The sequence below is a fragment of the Neophocaena asiaeorientalis genome, unplaced genomic scaffold (assembly GCF_003031525.2).
Source record: "Neophocaena asiaeorientalis asiaeorientalis breed wild unplaced genomic scaffold, Neophocaena_asiaeorientalis_V1.1 scaffold381, whole genome shotgun sequence".
Taxonomy (NCBI): domain Eukaryota; kingdom Metazoa; phylum Chordata; class Mammalia; order Artiodactyla; family Phocoenidae; genus Neophocaena; species Neophocaena asiaeorientalis.
The window spans coordinates 10,371-28,273 of NW_020172812.1; the positions used below are offsets into that span (position 1 = coordinate 10,371).

The following is a 17,903-nucleotide window of genomic DNA, read 5'->3' on the forward strand; positions in this document are numbered from 1 at the left end:
AGAAGATTTTTAGTTTGATGTAGTCCACTTATTTAATTTTGCTTTTGTTGCCTTTGCTTTCGGTGTCAAATCCAAAAAATCACCACCAAGACCAATGTCAAAGAACTTTTCACTGATGTTTTCTTCTAGGACTTTTATGGTTTCATGTCTCACATTCAAGTTTTTAGTACATTTTGACGTTTGTGTATGGTGTGATAGTGGTCCAGCTTTTGCATGTGGCTATCCAGTTTTCCCACCACTACTTGTTAAAGAGACTATTCTTTCCCCATCGTACATTCTTGGCTCCTTTTCTGTAAATACATTGACCGTGTATGTGCGAAAACCAGTTTTCCCACCACTATTTGTTAAAGAGACTATTCTTTCCCCATCGTACATTCTTGGCTCCTTTTCTGTAAATACATTGACCGTGTATGTGCGGAACTATTTTTGGGTTCTCTATTCTGTTGCATTGATCTATGTGTCTGACGTTATACTGAAGCCATGCTGGTTTTGTTACTATAACATTGTAATACAGTTTGAAATCAGGGAGCATCCAGTTTTGTTCTTCTTTCTCAAAATTGCTTTACCTAATCAGTCTTTTGTGGTCTATACAAATTTCAGGATTGCTTGTTCCATTTCTGTGAAAAATGCCATTGGAATTTTGACAAGAGATTTATTGGATCTGTAGATTGCTCTGGGTAGTATGGACATTTTAACAATATTAATTCTTCCAACCCATGAACACAGAATATCTTTCCATTTATTTGCATCTTCTTCGATTTATTTCATCAGTGTCTTATAGTTTTTAGTATATAGGTCTTTCACCTACTTGGATAAATTTTATTCCTAGGCATTTTATTCTTTTTGGTGTGATTGTAAATGGGATTATTTTCTTGTCTTCCTAATAATTCATTATTAACGTCTAGAAATGCATCCGCCATTTGTATATTGATTTTGTATCCTGCAACTTTACTGAATTTATTAGTTTAAGTTTTTTTTTTTTTTTTTTGGTGGAGTCTTTATAAAGGGTTTTCTACATATATAATATCATGTCATCTGCAGATAGATACTGTCTTCTTCCTTTCTGATTTGGATGCCTTTTCTTTTTTCTCACCTAATTACTCTCCCTAGGGCTTCCAATACTATGTTGATTAAAACATATGGTGAGAGTGGGCATCCTTGTCTTGTTCCTGATTTTAGAGGAAAACCTTTCAGCTTTTCATCCTTGAGTATGATATTGGCTGTGGGCTTGTCATATATGGCCTTTATTATGTGAGGTACTATCCTTTTAAACCCACTGTAATGAGATTTTTAAAAAAATCTAAACGGATGTTGAATTGTGTCAAAAGCTTTTTCTGTATCATCCATAGAGATTAGTGATTTTTGTTCTTCATTTTGTTAATGTGGTGTATCACATTGATTTGAAGATTCAGAACTGTTCTTCCATCTCTGGAATAAATCCCACTTGATCATGGTGTATGATTCTTGTAATTATTATTGAATTTGGTTTGCTAATATTTTGTAGAAAATTTTTGCACCTATGGTTATCAGGCTTATTGGCCTGGAATTTTCTTACCTTGTGGTGTCCTTGTCTGGTTTTGTATTACAGTACTGCTGGTCTTGTAAAATGAGTTTGTGTTTCCTCCTCTTTATTTATTTTTTGGAAGAACTGGAGAAGGATTGGTATTAATTTTTCTTTCGTTTTTTTTTTTGGCCACACAGCATGGCTTGTGGGATCTTAGTTCACTGACTAGGGATTGAAGCCAGGCCATGGCACGGAAAGTGCCGAGTCCTAACCACTGGACCACCAGGGAATTCCTGATTCCATCTTGATAGGTTGTATGTTTCTAGAAATTTATCCATTTTTTCTAGGTTATCCGATTTTTTGGTGTATAATTGTTCATGGTAGTCTCTTAAGATCCTTCGTATTTCTGTGGTATCAGTTGTAATGTCTCCTCTTTCATTTCTGATTTTATTTGAGTCCTCTGTTTCTTGGTGAGTCTAGCTAAAGGTTTGGCAATTTTGTTTATCATTTTAAAGAACCAGATTTTAGTTTTCTTGATCTTGTCTATTGCCTTTTAAGTCTTTGTTTCATTTATTTCCACTCTGATCTTTGTTGTGTCCTTCCTTCTACTAACTTTGGGCTTTATTTGTTCTTCTCTTTGTAGTTTCTTGAAGTATAAAGTTAGGTTGTCTATTTAAGTTGTTTCTTGATGTAAGCATTTATCACTATAAACTTCCCTCTTAGAACTGCTTTTTTTCCATTATTTCACTTTTGGTCTCTGTGTGTCCTTACATCAGAAGTGAGCTTCTTATAGGCAGTACATAAGATGGCTCTATAGAGACACATTATAATTAAAATGTCAAAAGTTAGAGACAAGAAGAGAATCTTAAAAGCTGTAAGAGGAAAACAACTTGTTACATACAAAGGAACTACTATAACACTATCAGCTGATTTTCAGCAGAAACTTTGCAGGCCAGAGGCAATGGCAAGATATATTCAAAGTGCTAAAAGAAAAAAACTGCCAACCAAGAATACTCTATGCCCAGAAAAGTTGTCCTCCAGAGTTGAAGGAGAAAGTTTTTCAGACAAGCAAAAGCTAAAGGAGTTCATCATCACTAAACCAGCACTACAAGAAATGTTAAAGGGACTTCTTTAAGTTGAAAGGAAAGGGCACTAATTAGTAACAGAAAAACATATGAAACTATAAATCTCAATGGTAAAGGTATATATATATGGTAAAATTTAGAATAATCGAATGTTGTAAAGGTGGTGGATTAATCACTTATAAAGCTAGCATGAAGGTTAAAAGACAAAAGCAGTAAAAATAACTATAACTACAATAATTAGTTAAGGGATACAGTAAAGTATGTAAAGATAAGGAGTAAAGTATGACAGGAAAAACAGAAAATGAAGTGGGGGGAGATTAAAAATGTAGACCTTTAGAACATAATGTAATCAACTTAAAATAGACTGTTATAAGTTGTTATATGTAAGCCTCATGGTAATCACAAAGCAAAACCCATGGTAGATATACAAAAGAGAAAGTAATCTATGCATACCACTAAAGAAAATTATCAAATCACAAAGGAAGAGAGCAAGAGAAGAAGAAAGGAACAGAGAAACTACAGCACAGTCAGAAAATAATTAACAAAATGGCAATGTGTGTGTGTGTGTATAATTACTTTAAATGGAAATGGACTAAATGCTCCAATCAAAATGCATAGAATGGCTGAAGATGTATTTTTAAGTAAAAACAAAAAAAAACAGGTTTCAGAGCAGTATAGGTAGATGCATAGCTGTATTTTTTTCCTCTCCAGAGAGAAAAGAAACACATGCACACATACACAAATGTATACACATACACACATCTGTGTATAAATGTATAGAAAAATCTGGAAGGACACACAGTGCTTACTTTGGGTGGGACAGAGGAGTGTTATGGGTTGAATTGTGTCTCTCCCAAACTCATATGGAGTCCTAATCTCTTTCCTCAGGATGTGAACTTATTTGGGGATAGGTCTTTACAGAGATAATCAAGTTAAAATTAGCCATTAGAGTGGACCTTCATCCAGTATGACTGATATCCTTATAAACAGGGGAAATTTGGACACAGAGATACACAGAGAGAGATGATGTGAACAGTCCTAGCAAACTAGTACAAGGAGACACACCTTTTTAAACTTCTGTGGTGTATGACATTTTTATGACTATGTATATTACTTTTATAATAATCAGAGCCCTCCCCCAAAACTGGGGAAAAAAAATAAGAGGGCAAGACACAATGAAAGGAAAAGGGTACAAGGCATGACTATCACATAACTGGCTTTATTCCTCCTTTATAAATTTACAGAGCCTGTCTCCTCCTACTCTCCACCCTCTACCCCACCTCCGCCCTGGCCCCAACACTGCCCTTTAGGGGGTCAGCTTGCCTGGAAGGAACCACTAACACAGGTGGCTGCTCTAGCTGAGGAGATGGTAGAGCCCTGATTTGCAAGGTCACAACTGGTATCTGGTGGTGCAAGATGTCACCAGGGTCCTCTCCCTTCATTCCACCCATCTGGTTCAGGCCTAAACAAACAGACGAAGTGTGCTATTTCTAACCAGCTAACCCCACAAATCAGAAAGCCCAACAGGCCTGCAATCAGAGTGCCTGCAAGCAGCCGGCTAACTTCTACAAGCTCTGGCCCCTCGTTCACATGGATGGCACTGTGGCAGCCTGTTTGAAAGCCACGCTCAAATAACAAACCACCCTGAATCCCTGGGAAACAGAACTCTTGTGACAACACTTTGTCCCCTGGGAAGATCTCCTGATTTTCTGGGGGGCGCCCACCGTTAAGGGGGAGTGGTAACTAGCAACGGGAGTGCAGCAGGGAGAAACAGAGGCCCAGGAGATGAGGCCACCGACTCACACCCCAAAGGCCACAGAAGCGGGGCTGGAGGTTGAGGAAGGCGGCTCTGTAAGGCAGGTTGTGTGCACTGGCTCCTAAGGAATCAGCTAGCCCTGTGCCCTTCCGCAGCCTTCGAGGGCTGTGAAGGGATCTGGGAGGGCCAGCAACGAAGAAAAACCTAATTTAGAATTGCAGAGAGGTTCAGAAAAAGAAATCCCAACACACATATTTTGTAGGTCTACATACCCACAAAATATCCACAATGGCTTCGGCCTCCTGTACTTCAAAAGATGCTGTCCTTTCCAGTTCTTGGTGTTTCCTAGGCTCCCAGAATAGAGGAGGAATTGAGGAAGGAAGGAGCATTTTGAAGCACCTCCTGAGTATCGCACTGTTAACGATAGTGTGGATTGTAATCATTGAGCCTCATGACATGCTGAGGGTGGGTATTATCCCACTTGTTACACCCAGGGAAACTGAGGCTCAGAAGGGTGACATCACTTGCCCAAGGGCTAATGGCTAGTAACTATCTAATGACTAGTAACGTGTTTCTCTACCCCTGCTTCCTCACCTGTGAAGTGGAAATGAACCCTCTACTCCGAAGAGGGTTGAAGGAGATGACGGATGTAGAGCCCAGCTCCTGAACACACAGGGCACCAGATGACAAATGAATCCTGTAGCAGCCCGGACTGGGCAAGGCTCTCCCTGGTGCCCACTTTTCAAGCCCACAAACAGGGAGCGGGTGGACAGAGCTATCAGTGAGGCCTGGCAAGGACCTGGGCTCTGCAGTCAGTCATCTGGTTTGGTCCTTGCCTCATGAGACCACAGGTTACCTTAGTTACTTACCCTTTCTAAGCCTCAGTTCCTCCACTTCAAATAGGGATGACAGGAGGGACGTGCCTTGGAGCGTGGCGTGAGGTCAGATCTTGGGCCCCCTGAAGCTCTGGACGTGCCTTCCAAGTTCTCTTTTTTTAAAAATCAGAGCCACTTATTCAGGAGTGTCATAATCAGTAAATGAATATATACTGTCTCTGCAAATATTATTTTTCTACTTCACCAATCCTCCTTCAGAGCAATCCCTCTATTTACCATCAAACTTCTTGAAAACATGTTTTACATTCGATGTTTTTATTGACTTCATGTTGACTCTTTACCCCCTATTAACCTGGTTTGTGCCCCTCCCCGTCTAATGAAAGAGCTCTTATGAAGTTCTCTAATCATCTCTTAATTACCAATCTTCACGACTTGTTTCTCTCCATTCACTTTCTAATTCCCAGCATCTCCTGTTGCTTTTCACCTTTGCCAGTGGTTTGGAAAAGTCACCCCTTTTGGCAAGAGTCAAGACTAAAATGAAGGGACCCCTCTGCACATCTCTTTTTAAGGCCCCTACTTGGTTCTCTAGAGAAGAAACTGAAATTTTCTTCTGTGACCCTTAAAGGACTCCACACTTTATTTCCTTCAAGGGATTGTCACTGTAACATTTGAGTATCCAAAGATCCCATTTGGAACTGAAAGTGGGCCAAATATCACTAAAATCCAACCGCTCTGAGGAGACCAAGGATCTTGGAGTTTTAACAATTGTGTTCTGTGAGAAACTATCTTCCAAACTCCACACACACTCTCTTAAGGTTCAGCAGGAATCAGTGGGAAATAACCCGGAGGAAGCACAGCGGCTCCCTCTGTGGAGCATGCGTGGGGGAAGCCAGGCCGAGGAAGAGGGGGGTGTTCCCTGGGCGGTGATACAGCATTCTTTTCACTTGAGGCATCTGAGCCCAAGGAGCTGCAGTCTCCCCTGGGGAATATGACATAACCAGAGGCGGGAAGGGCCTCAAAAACAGACCGGTGTCCACACATCCTCCTCGAAAGGAAACCCCTTCCCATCCTGTGTGCGAGAGCTCCCACGTCCGCAGAGGCTCGAGCGCCACCCTGTCTCCAGACAAACATCCCAAAGCCAGCGATCTGATAGGATGTGTTTATATTTACATGGTACATTTTAAAGCAATGGCTACATTGGCCATACATATTAGAAAACCATAAAAAAAAGTTAAGAACTAAAATGTACATCATACACTTGTATATATATTTTTTACACAGAGGTAAAAAGGCTTATTATAAAAAAATCAATACAACGGGGTTTTTAGTATATAGGTAAAGAATGAATTATGCTTCAGGCACTTTAATTTGTTAATGTGAGCAAATAGCTTGGTGGTTTTTTTTGGGGGGGTGGGGGGAGGTTCGGGGAAAGCTTCCAAACAAACTCTTTTGGTTAATGTTTTGTTACCACAGATACAAAAATAAAATCTGAATAATTTCTCTTAGGTGGTTGACATCAGTATGGCAAAGCTGACTGGGAAAATACTACACACGGTTCGGCTGCAGTGTGGCAATTAGAGAGAGATGTATTTACATAAATGTCCCCATGGCTGTCCTTGTACCTTCTACACAAACCAAAAAGGATACGCGGGGTAAGAGTCACTAGCGTTAACTCTTCAAAGGGGTGGAAAAGGACAAGGGGTAAAAGGAAGATAGAAACAGATAATGAATAAACAGGGCAAACAAAAGCGGCTGGGATAGGTGTATTCTTACTGAAATAAATAGGGACGCTTGAACTGAGGTCTAACAAAACATACATTAGTGTTGTGCTTTGTAGAGAGGAGACCTTGAGAAAGACCCTGAGAAAATGCCTCAGGACGGGGGAGAAGATGGTCTTTCGACAGCATTTGGAGGCTGGCTGAAGGTTTCTAGATGTTCTCCAGGCTGGGAAGTGGCTCTTTTCTTGCATCACCAGATTAACAGCTCTCTGCTCCTTTCCCAAACTGGAAGACCCAAACCAGTCACTTCGACAAACGAAAACGTCTACCAACAAACTCATAAACACACTGGGTATTTACATCGGTGATCTGATAAAGAAATGCAAAGGGCTCTCAGGTGAGCTGAAAACATTCCCAGGAAGGTAAGTGTGGCTAGCACTTTCCCAATATGATTGGCAGACTAGAAAAAAAAGTCCCTTTCCTTGGAGACTGATGTCCTGTGTGCAATTAGAAGGGATGGGGGGAGTGGGGAGAGAGGAATGAGGCCATGCACTCAGCTGGCAATAATCACAGGAAGATCATGGTGGGAAGAGCCAGCGCTGACAAGCCTGTCCCCTATGGTCTCCACGGCGTTCTGATTGTACTATGCTAGGTACAGGTAACCACTCTTCACTTTTCTTCTTTCTGCAATAACATTTGGCTATTCCTTGCAATACATTAGAAAAATACTCTTTTCCAGCTAATTAGAAGCCTCCTACGTGGCAAGGCGACAGGTGGACCCAGCCTGCTGACCTAACCATCCGTGCACCCAAAGTGGCAAGTTTGGGTTTGCAGGAGAAAGACACTTAGGCATCGGAAGGGTTTTTACATATGGCCTTGTTTTTTCCCAAGTGTAAACGAAGGATTTGGTGACGTGAAATTGAGTCCAAAATGAAAACAAAAACACAAACCCATGAACAAAATGCAACCCACCACTCTTCAAATTGATGACATTTAAAATTTCCCCCAGTTAATAGAAAATAGCCACTGGGGGGGAAAAAAGCTCCCATAAGTTTTATTTACAACCTTTAGCGTTTCTCAACTGGACCGTGTTCAGGAGAACACTGGTTTGGTTTGAAGAGACTATTTGGTTTGCAAAACAATGAGCAAAATTTCTTACTTCATTAGCGGTTTCTTCTGATATTGCTAAATTTTTACAAGTGGCGGTGACCTAATTTTAAAAAGTTCTCCTTTAGGGGTAACCAGGGAGGCTCGGAGAAACCTGGAATCCCCTTTCTAGCCCTGGTCTGAGAGGATGCGATGCAGTTTAAAGAATTTTCCTGATTCTCGCAAGTTAATCTGAAGTTAAGGCTCAGTTCTCAGTCATTTTACGAGAGAATGTTTTGCATCAGTGAGTAACTGACCGACTTTTTTGGGGGGAGGGGTGTGGAGACAGAAGAAGATGATGATGGGCTCAAGGTAGAAACTGCAGCTTACATGGGAAGTTTGGCTTTAGAAAAGTTAAAGCGATCTCGTTTTGTGGTAGAAGTTTGTTAACTAGCTCACCTCCTACACATAATAACTGACTGCAGGTTAAAATACATCTGGCAGGGGTTCATCATTCTGACATTCCATTTCCACAGGAACCTGAGGAAGCAAACTCGTCAGCCACAGGCAAGCTCAACCAAGAGAAAGATGGTCTTCGGAGCTCCTGGAAAAACCAACGACAAAACCCACCAAAAAATCAGCAGTTCCCACTGAAGGTGCCTTGGAACTGGAAGAGGTGGGCAGGAAGGACATGAAATCAACACCTGTGTGATGAGACGGTTAGCTTGATTACAGATTAATAATACACGAGGGTCTAGGTGGCGGTTCCTTGCCTTAGAACACTGTGTGCGCACACGTGGGTGAGACTGATGCAGGGGTGCAGAGTCCACCAGGCAGGTTCCCCAGGCTGGAACGGCACCTTGGGTACCCAGGAGCGGGCAGAGATGAGAGGATGGAGGAGACAAGTCCCCTTGGGGCTGTGGATGGAGGGCGGTGGGGAGGGAAACCGAGTCACACAGCTGCTTTGTGCTTCCCGCCGCAGCACCTACACATCACTCCGCAGTGGTAGCAGGCCCGCAGGGGCAGGTAACAGCACATACAGGGGGCCAAGAAAGACAAGGCGATAAGGGCCATCCACCGGAGGCAAAACTTCTCGTCGCTAGTATCGCACGAGCACGGGTCTGTATAGTCCCCCTCGGGGTCTGACATACAGTGATAGAGCATGCTGTCCGCACACCACATACAGCTCACCCGGCGGATGCAAGTTCTCACGGAGTCGGGCGCGTCCTGACAGTGGCCCCTCCGGTTCTCCTCGTGGTTGAACATGTCACGGCAGTACTCGCACCGAGAGCGCTCCCCGTCCTCTTTCCGCCGCCGGGACTTGCCCCGGGAGGGCTGGGTCTTGATCACGCTGCCTGCGCGCCCTTTAGGGTCCTCGCCGAGGCCAAAGTCTGAGGAGTCCACGTAGGGGTAGTTGTAGTCGTGCTTGGGGACCTCGCCCTTGGCGAAGCGCACGTAGGAGTCCGCGTCCTCCGAGGGGTCCAGGTATTTGCCCCTCACTGGCGCGTGCCGGTAATCCTCGTAGCCCGTCATCCAGATCTTCTCCCGGGGGTTGATGCGCACGATCTCCTCGTCGTCATCCGGGAAGCTCACCTGGCGGTAGGGCCTTGGCATCGGCTGCCCCAGGAAAAAGGAGGCGTTACTTCATAGCAGTGGCAAAACAAACCTCCGATATGCATCTTTCACCTTGGCAAAGGCATTGCTTTAAGGAACTGACCCATCCTGTAATTACTGAACAGCTTGTGGGTCAAAGATGTATTTCAAATTGTGAGTCCCAATCCCTTCCTGGGTCAGGAAGTCAATTTAATGGGTGGAGACCAGCATTTCCCCCCCTTTCTGTTGCAGTATTACCATATATGGGGGGGAAGTATACACAGCATAAGAGTAAAGTGAATTTTCAGAAGCTGGACATGCCCAGATCAGAAAGCAGAACTTGAGGCCTCCCTAGAATATCCTCAACCTCCCTTCTGTGACCCCCCACCCCTAAGGTAAGGAACAGTGACCCCTAAGGAACAGTGATTTCTAACATTAGATTAGTTTCACCTGTTTTTGTACAGCATGCTCTCTTTTTTAAGACTGGTTTCTTTTTTGTTCAGAGAAACAGCAGAACACTGGAGTGCACTGCATATTACAAGGTAAGTACCCTTGTTATCTTTGTGTACATAACATGTGCCTACTGGGCCATGATATAAAACGCATGTGTCACTGTGGGTCATGTGCAAAACAGCAAACTATGAGGCTCAGAAGTACCTTGTAATCTGGCTGGGAAGATAAGATGTTGAGATATGCAAAGGGTAAGAGTACAGGCTCCAGAGGCCAACTGTGTTTGAACCCTGCCAGGATCTCACAGGTGGTGAGCAGCAGAGCTGGAATCTGAGCCCGGGATGGCCCAACCCAGGGCCACACCCTCATCGCTGCAGGTTGTCCCGTTACAGTTTGCATCAGTGCCTTGTCCAGAGGAGCAGGTGCTGAATACATAGTTATTGAGTTGATGCAGGTAAGCCTGCCTTGCACAGGGCATCCCAGTTGTGGCAAACAATGAGATTTTCCACCTTCGACGCCCTTTGAGCATGAAGGCTTTTTTGTACGCGGGCCTCTCCCGCTGCAGAGCACAGGCTCTGGACACGCAGGCCCAGTGGCCATGACTCACGGGCCCAGCCGCTCCACGGCACGTGGGATCTTCCCAGACCAGGGCACGAACCCGTGTCCCCTGCATCTGCAGGCAGACTCTCAACCAACCACTGCACCACCAGGGAAGCCCCGAGCACGAAGGCTTTTTAAGGGATGAGGAGCATGGCTCTGAGCAAACCCACTGGAGTGGAATTCGGACCATGAAATTTACCAGCAAGCCGCTAAGCCTCAGACTTGGTTTCCCTGACGATCAAACTGCATAGGGCTACTGAAAGAATGAAGAGAAAGAATCTGTGCGGTGTCAGCATAGGGCCGGTCACACAGGATGTGCTTGGTACCTGTTGCCAATATTGTCATTATAATATTGTCCTAGAATTTATCACACCGTGATTAGCTTTACTCATCACTTCCCACCAGACTGTGAGCTCTGTGAAGGCAAGGGCCACGTCTCACAGGCTCTGATTTGCCCTAATTCCTGCCAGATTCTTCATGTCAGAGTTTCCCCAACTTTGGAAAATCACAATCCTTCATTATTTCAAAACAAATCTTGGGAGCTGACACAGACTTTGCAAATAATTTATTTTGCAAAGTAAGGAGAATCAAAAAGTCAATTCCCATCTATTGCTCCCATAATGTGATTTTAAAAAAGAACTTTTAATGCCAAAAATATTAGGAAGCACACACAGTAATAATGGATTTTGAAAAAAAGTCATACAAATCTACGTTATAAAACCTCAGTGGCTCGTGCTTTTTCTCTTTTCAAAGCAGACTGGTGGCCACATCACCCACGTGGGCACCAGTCCACACCCCACAGTTTGAGAACCTGCTCTGAAAAACGGCCGCTTGGTAAATATTTGTTGAATTACTGAATTCCAGCTACAGCTCCCCAAGCAAGCCTGGGCCTGCAGCCCGCGATGCCAGGGCGCTTAAGCCAAGTGTACAGTATTCTGTGGTCCCGATCGCAGTTCTGTGCTTTCACACAAAGCCGGGAGGCCCTTTGGACGCAGGAACGCATAGTGTTAGCGTATGCTAACGCACAGTATGCTAGCAGGAGGTAGCATAGTGCCCTGCGTGAGCGGAGACCTGCGTTTGCATCTTGTTCCAGCAGGGACTCTGTCTCCCTAAGCCTCGAGCGTCCCCATCTCTCAACTGGGGATGCGGAGGACCTGCTTGTGGGTGATTTGTGAGGATTAAAGGAGATAAAGCACATGAAGGGCTTGGCGAGGTGCCCGGTGCACAGAAGACTCTGCGTTGAGGGTGAGTCGCCCACACCACCTCCAATATGGGGGCGGAGGTACTAAGTAGGAGAAGAGAAGAGGCCTAGGCTCTGGCGTGTGGCTGAACGCCAGGGGAAGGAGGCTGTTCCGGGATCAGGAGCCGCCCACCCCATGACCCCCCAGGAACGAGACTGCCGCTCACCTGTTCGAGGTGATAGTGGTCCGTGGGGTATGGGTCGTGGAGGTGGCCCAGGGTATAAATCCTCCGGTGCTCACAGGACGTGGGGGAGGAGACTGTGCGAGGAGGTGGTTCCCTCTTCTGCGACGAATTAGAAGAACTGTCCGTAGCTGTCTGTGTAGAAGGAGATAGCCGTGAGTTAATTAAAAAAACAAAACCCAAACCCGCACAAAAACCTAACACACCATCTATGCACACTGGTGGCGTCTCGCTGGATTCCCCAGAATCTTGAGTTTATCCTGGCTATGGGAGGCCGGAGGACCCCTGAAGGGCCAGGATGTTTAAACACGGCAGGCAGAGAAACCCAGCCACAGACCCTGGAAAGCTGGGTTTGTTTTCTCAAACTGTGGGAGCAGTGACCGGCTTTGGGGAAGGGCTCACAGCACCAGGCCTCCTGCTGGTGCGCTCCAGCTGGATCAAGAATGGTCACCTGTTTGTGGCCCTGGCTGCGAGGTCCTCGGGTAAGCAGAGGAGATGCAAACAAGCAAGAATCAAACCTATATGTTCCTTTGTGGGGCTAATCCCAGCCTGGGGACGTCTCAGAGGTGAAGGATACCTCAGGGGTATCATAGGTACTGGCTTTCCAGGAAGAAATTTTGTAATCTTCGGCTCGGAGGCAAGCCTGGGGGTCACCATCTCTGGAGAGGGAGGGCAGAGCTGTTTTCTCAGTAGAGGCGACGAGTTCAGATTGGAGCCTGCATGATGGCGTCTTAGGAAGGTGATCAGCTATCAGAATGGACTGTGGCTGTGGACAGAGCACAGGCCCTCTCGCCTCCCTGTATGCCCACCACCTGAGTGCTTCATGCCCCCCGGTGACCCCAGGTGATGGTCACTCGCTCCATCCCTGGGGCCCGGGAGTCACATGTTCATAAAGACTTCTGTCAAGTACAGCTGACCACTGCCTTTAAAACCAGGGCCCCTCAGAATGCTCACTACACCCCTACTTCCTTAGAGGGATGGACCCCACCCGCCCCCTTTTTTTTTCTTCGCAAATAAATGCAAAGATTTCCCTTGATATCTAGGTGTCCTATTTCTGGTAAATATCTAGGAACTCCTCCTTTGCTGTTGCTTCTCACTTTTATCTTCCCCTTATCGTATTTGCTTATTTATCTCCTTTTATTTTCCTGTTTTTTGTTCGTGTCATAGATCCTCCAAAGAGCAAGGTAAGGTTGAAACAAATAGACTTATAAAAGTTATTCCCCCACCCCCATTTATAAAGTAATAAACGCTTAGAAAAATGGGAGTATAAGTATCCAGGAAAAAGAAAAGACACCCGTTATTTCCATTATGCAACACAACTGACGTTAATTTTTAAAACCTGCTGGACACGTGCAGCATGCCTTGGGAAACCCAAGCCTCCTGGATTTTTCTTTGATTCTGTTTGGTTCATGTGATGCAGGGCTGATGCTGTTTCCAGTCCCACAACAATCCAGTGACTGATTCAGATATGGATCACCCACACAGTCCTCCCTGAGGCAATACAGAGAGATTTCTGATGGAGAGGTCAGAAAAGATGCTGTCTGTCTCTATCTCTGAAGTTAAGAGCTAAGGGTCCTGTAAGCCTGGAATCCTGGTGAGGCGGCAGGGAAAGAAACTGTATGAGGATGAAGTGAGGCAAAACCAAGGGAAGAAGGCCCCCGCAGACACCACTTGAGCTTCTACATCCAGCCAAGCCTGAATCCTGTCCACCCTAAGATGTCCCAAAGGTAAGAGCCAACTCCCTTTGATAATTTAACCCAGAATGCGTTGGGTTCGTCCCTTGGGTGCACTTTTTCCCCGATTCCTTCTCTGTGGCAGCCTTCCACCTGCATCACATTCCTGGCCTCGCTCTCGCCTCACTCCTCTGCAGCAGGTGGAATGGAACAGGGTGTCCAGAGCCTGCTACTTCCCTCCTCTACCTCTTGGGAGCCACCCAACTGGCAAATTGCATGTGCTGGCAACCATTCTTGGGACTGTGCAGTCTACTTGGAGGTCGAGGGCCCACCCCACTGCGGGGAGGGTGTGGAGACCCAGCGCACGTGTGCCTGGTGGGGCAGGTCTGTCTAATCCTGGGGTCCATTCCTGGAATGTCCACTTCCCACAGGTGTACCCCAGCACTAACCTCATCAGTAAAGAAAGGGCTCCTATCTTTTCTTCTCAACTGGTTCAGAACTCAGACAGGAAAGAGTTGCTATTTACCCCTCAAATCCCAGCAACTGAAAGAGACCAGACTGATATACAAGAATTTTTACTTTCTTCCAAACTCTGGTCTGTCCTCCAAGTCTCACCCACCCTTTCCTTATGTCTTTGGAGATCCTGCCTCCCTCTTTTAACACACCGGTGGTTGTAAGTTGACAGCACGACAACGCAAACAACCCTTAACAGTCTCACATTATGTGAAGGCTTATGATGGGCCAGGCCCTGGCTACATGTGAACACCGCTACAGGCAAAATATTGTCTCCACATCACACACAGGAAAACAGAGACTCGGAGAAATTCGGGATCCTGCCGACCAGTGGCAGGCAACCACTGGCAGAGCTGGACAGAAATGCAGACCCTGCCCCCCAAGCACGGTGGGATCTCAACGCACCACATCACTGGCTTTGCAAACCCAGGAGGGCCCACGCCAGTGCCTGCTCTGTGTTAATCTTGGTGAGATGAATACGAGTACAACTATTCCAAGTAAGACAGTGTGCCCTGACTCATACAAACTCAGGAGAAAAAGGGATGGTGTCTCAGAATACAAAGGTTTCAAAATAAAATGGACAACCTGGAAGAAACGGACAAATTCTTAGAAATGCACAACCTGCCAAGACTGAATCAGGAAGAAATAGAAAATATGAACAGACGAATCACAAGCACTCCTTCTGAAACTGTGATGAAATACCTTCCAACAAACAAAAGCCGAGGACCAGACTGCTTCACAGGCGAATTCTATCAAACATTTAGAGAAGAGCTAACACCCATCCTTCTCAAACTCTTCCAAAATATAGCAGAGGGAGGAAAAAAAAAAAATACTGTCATGAAGAACCTAGGGGTATGACAGGAATAAAGACTGTGTCCTACTAGACCTACTAGAGAATGGATTTGAGGATATGGGGAGGGGGAAGGGGAAGGTGTGACAAAGTGAGAGAGAGGCATGGACATATATACACTACCAAGCGTAAGGTAGATAGCTAGTGGGAAGCAGCCGCATAGCACAGGGAGATCAGCTTGGTGCTTTGTGACCGCCTGGAGGGGTGGGATAGGGAGGGTGGGAGGGAGGGAGACGCAAGAGGGAAGAGATATGGGAACATATGTATATGTATAACTGATTCACATTGTTATAAAGCAGAAAGTAACACACCATTGTAAAGCAATTATACTCCAATAAAGATGTTAAGAATACAAAGGTTTCTACAGATCTCAATAAATACTTTCTGAATCAGTAGATAAGGGCCCTTCAGTATGATTCACATCTCAAGGGTTAAACTCTTCTCCAACACGCGTGTGCCAGGCATGTCTTAGGTTAGAAGCTACCCTCGTACTAAACACTGTAATACGCACTTGCCATTTAGTTCTTGGAAACTCAGTTAACACATCCCTCACCTGGTGTTAGTCACCTGAATCCACCCCGTTTTCTGTGACCTGTGTCCAGGTTAATGTAGGGAAAGTCATTCTGAGAAATGAGGCACACCCGGTATTTCCTAGTACTCCTCAGCCAATCAGACTCTCCCTTCTAATGCTCCCATCTTTCCTCCCCAGTCCCGGCCAGCCTCTTCCCACTGTAAAGTGCAAAGTTCCTGGACAATTTTCTGACAATTCAGAGAACGTGAGACTGAGAAAGGCCTTTCGAATTCTCCTACTCTGACAACAAATCTGTACAGAGGAGCGGTGAAGCCAGAAGGCGGAGGTGTGCCCCCAGTTTACCGCCTCCTGCGGGGAGGTCCCAGCCCCGCCCACAGCCTCCTGCCACAAACCTGCTCTGGGCTTAGAGCACGCAGGAGAGGTTCCATTGGAAGCTGAGGCTTCCCATCTCTGCTATCAGATAAATCTTGTCAAGAGGCTCAAGTGACCTACCAACAGAAGGAATGTACTATCAGGGTATCTCCAAGAGAGGCGAGAGGAAAAACCTTTCATCACACGTACCTCTGGACTGGTGCCCCCTTCTCTGCTCGTGGAGAAAAGCAGCCACTAGGCTGTGCACATCCGCACATCAACAAGCAAGATTCTAGAACATGTCTCTGTTACTTGTGTTGCACAAGCTAATGACACCCACCAACCTACCGATCGGAGAGCTTCACCTTCAACCTGGAAAGACTGGCTGCCTTTTCAGCTCGCCTTGGTGGTGGGGCAAGGGAATCTCGGAAGTGCTGCAGGTTTGAGCTCAAGAAGAACAAAAGCAGAGGTCCTCTGTGCTTGGGGACCTCAGGCTCCTTAGTGGGGTGGCTTCAGCGGCAGGCTTCCTGAGTCAGAGCAGGCAGTGCCAGCCTTTGATGCCACCCCTGTGAACAAGGCCAGACACTGCCACTGCGGCGCCGCCCACTTGTAGGAGGTCCCGTGTGACCTGAAGCAGTGCGCACAGCCACTGTCACCTGCAAATGTACCCGCCAAAAAAACTTGCCTCTGGGTTTGCGTTCGACTCCAGCTCAATGTCAATGCTCTGTTAAAAAGATGTCCAGTTAAGAAGGCTGTAACCTAACATGAGGCACTGAACAACAGAAATGCGATGGAATGTTATAATGCTAAAAAACAGGGTCTCAGCCCAGGCAGACTAGATTTGAATCAATTCTCTAATTATAAGTTGTCTGATTTTGGTCAAGGTGACCTCTAACTCCAGTTTTCACATCTGCAAAATGGAGCAAAAATTGTCCTCAGGGTTACTGCAAAAACGAAATGAGATTAAGCATTTCCATTTTCTAAACAGTCACTACTGATTATATAGAAAAGTTACTGATCCTGTGATCGGGTCCCCTTGCTTAACTCCTAAAAATTCAAATGCTTTATCCAGTGATTCTCTGGACTTTTCTAAGCAAATCCTGTCACCCGCAAAAGATAGTCTGGTCTCCTTTCCAATATTCGTACCTTCTTTTTCTTGCCTAACTACATTTTGCCAGGGTTTCCAGCATGATATGGAAAAACAGAACGTCTCTGTTTGTCTTGAACCTAACTTTGGTGGGACTTCTAACGATTCTCTGTTTTATATATAATGTTTCCAGATAACTGGAGTGATTATAAAGTTCCCAAAGCTTTGGACTTTCCTGATGGCACAGTGGTTAAGAATCCCCCTGCCAATGCAGGGGACACGGGTTCAAGCCCTGGTCCAGGAAGATCCCACATGCCGCGGAGCAACTAAGCCCGTGCGCCACAACTACTAAACCTGCGCTCTAGAGCCTGCAAGCCGCAACTACTGAACCCTCATGCCACAACTACTGAAGCCCATGCTCCTAGAGCCCATGCTCCACAACAAGAGAAGCCACCGCAGTGAGAAGCACACGCACTGCAACGAAGAGTAGCCCCTGCTCGCCGCAACTAGAGAAAGCTCGTGTGCGGCAACAAAGACCCAAAGCAGCCAAAAATAAATAAATAAATTTATAAAGTTCCAAAAGTTTCCTTGGATTCTAGATTGCTAAGAGTTTTCACCAAAAGATGTTGGATGTAACCAGATGGTTTTTCTGTGTCTATTGAGATGACTACAGTCTCTCACTTTTGTTTCATTAATGCATGAATCAAACAGTTAAACTTTGCGAATATAAACCATCTTTGCGTGCCTGGGATACAATCTACTCTACTGGTCTTTCATTACATTTGTTTTATAAATATCTGATGTGATTTGGTAATATTTTACTTTAAAACTTTACGTCTAGATTCAT

General features: G+C 45.4%; 1 protein-coding gene across 1 annotated transcript in view; it reads right to left on the reverse strand.

The window, feature by feature from the left end:
- Positions 1-6,326: 6,326 nt before the first annotated feature.
- The window catches only part of SPRED2 (sprouty related EVH1 domain containing 2), a 117,561-nt gene continuing 105,984 nt past the window's right edge, over positions 6,327-17,903 (reverse strand). The window contains exons 5-6 of the mRNA XM_024741634.1: positions 12,036-12,185; positions 6,327-9,602 (exon numbers count right to left, since the gene is read on the reverse strand). Coding sequence (XP_024597402.1) covers positions 8,937-9,602; positions 12,036-12,185 — 816 coding nt within the window. The 3' untranslated portion in view covers positions 6,327-8,936. The remainder of the gene's footprint in view (positions 9,603-12,035; positions 12,186-17,903) is intronic.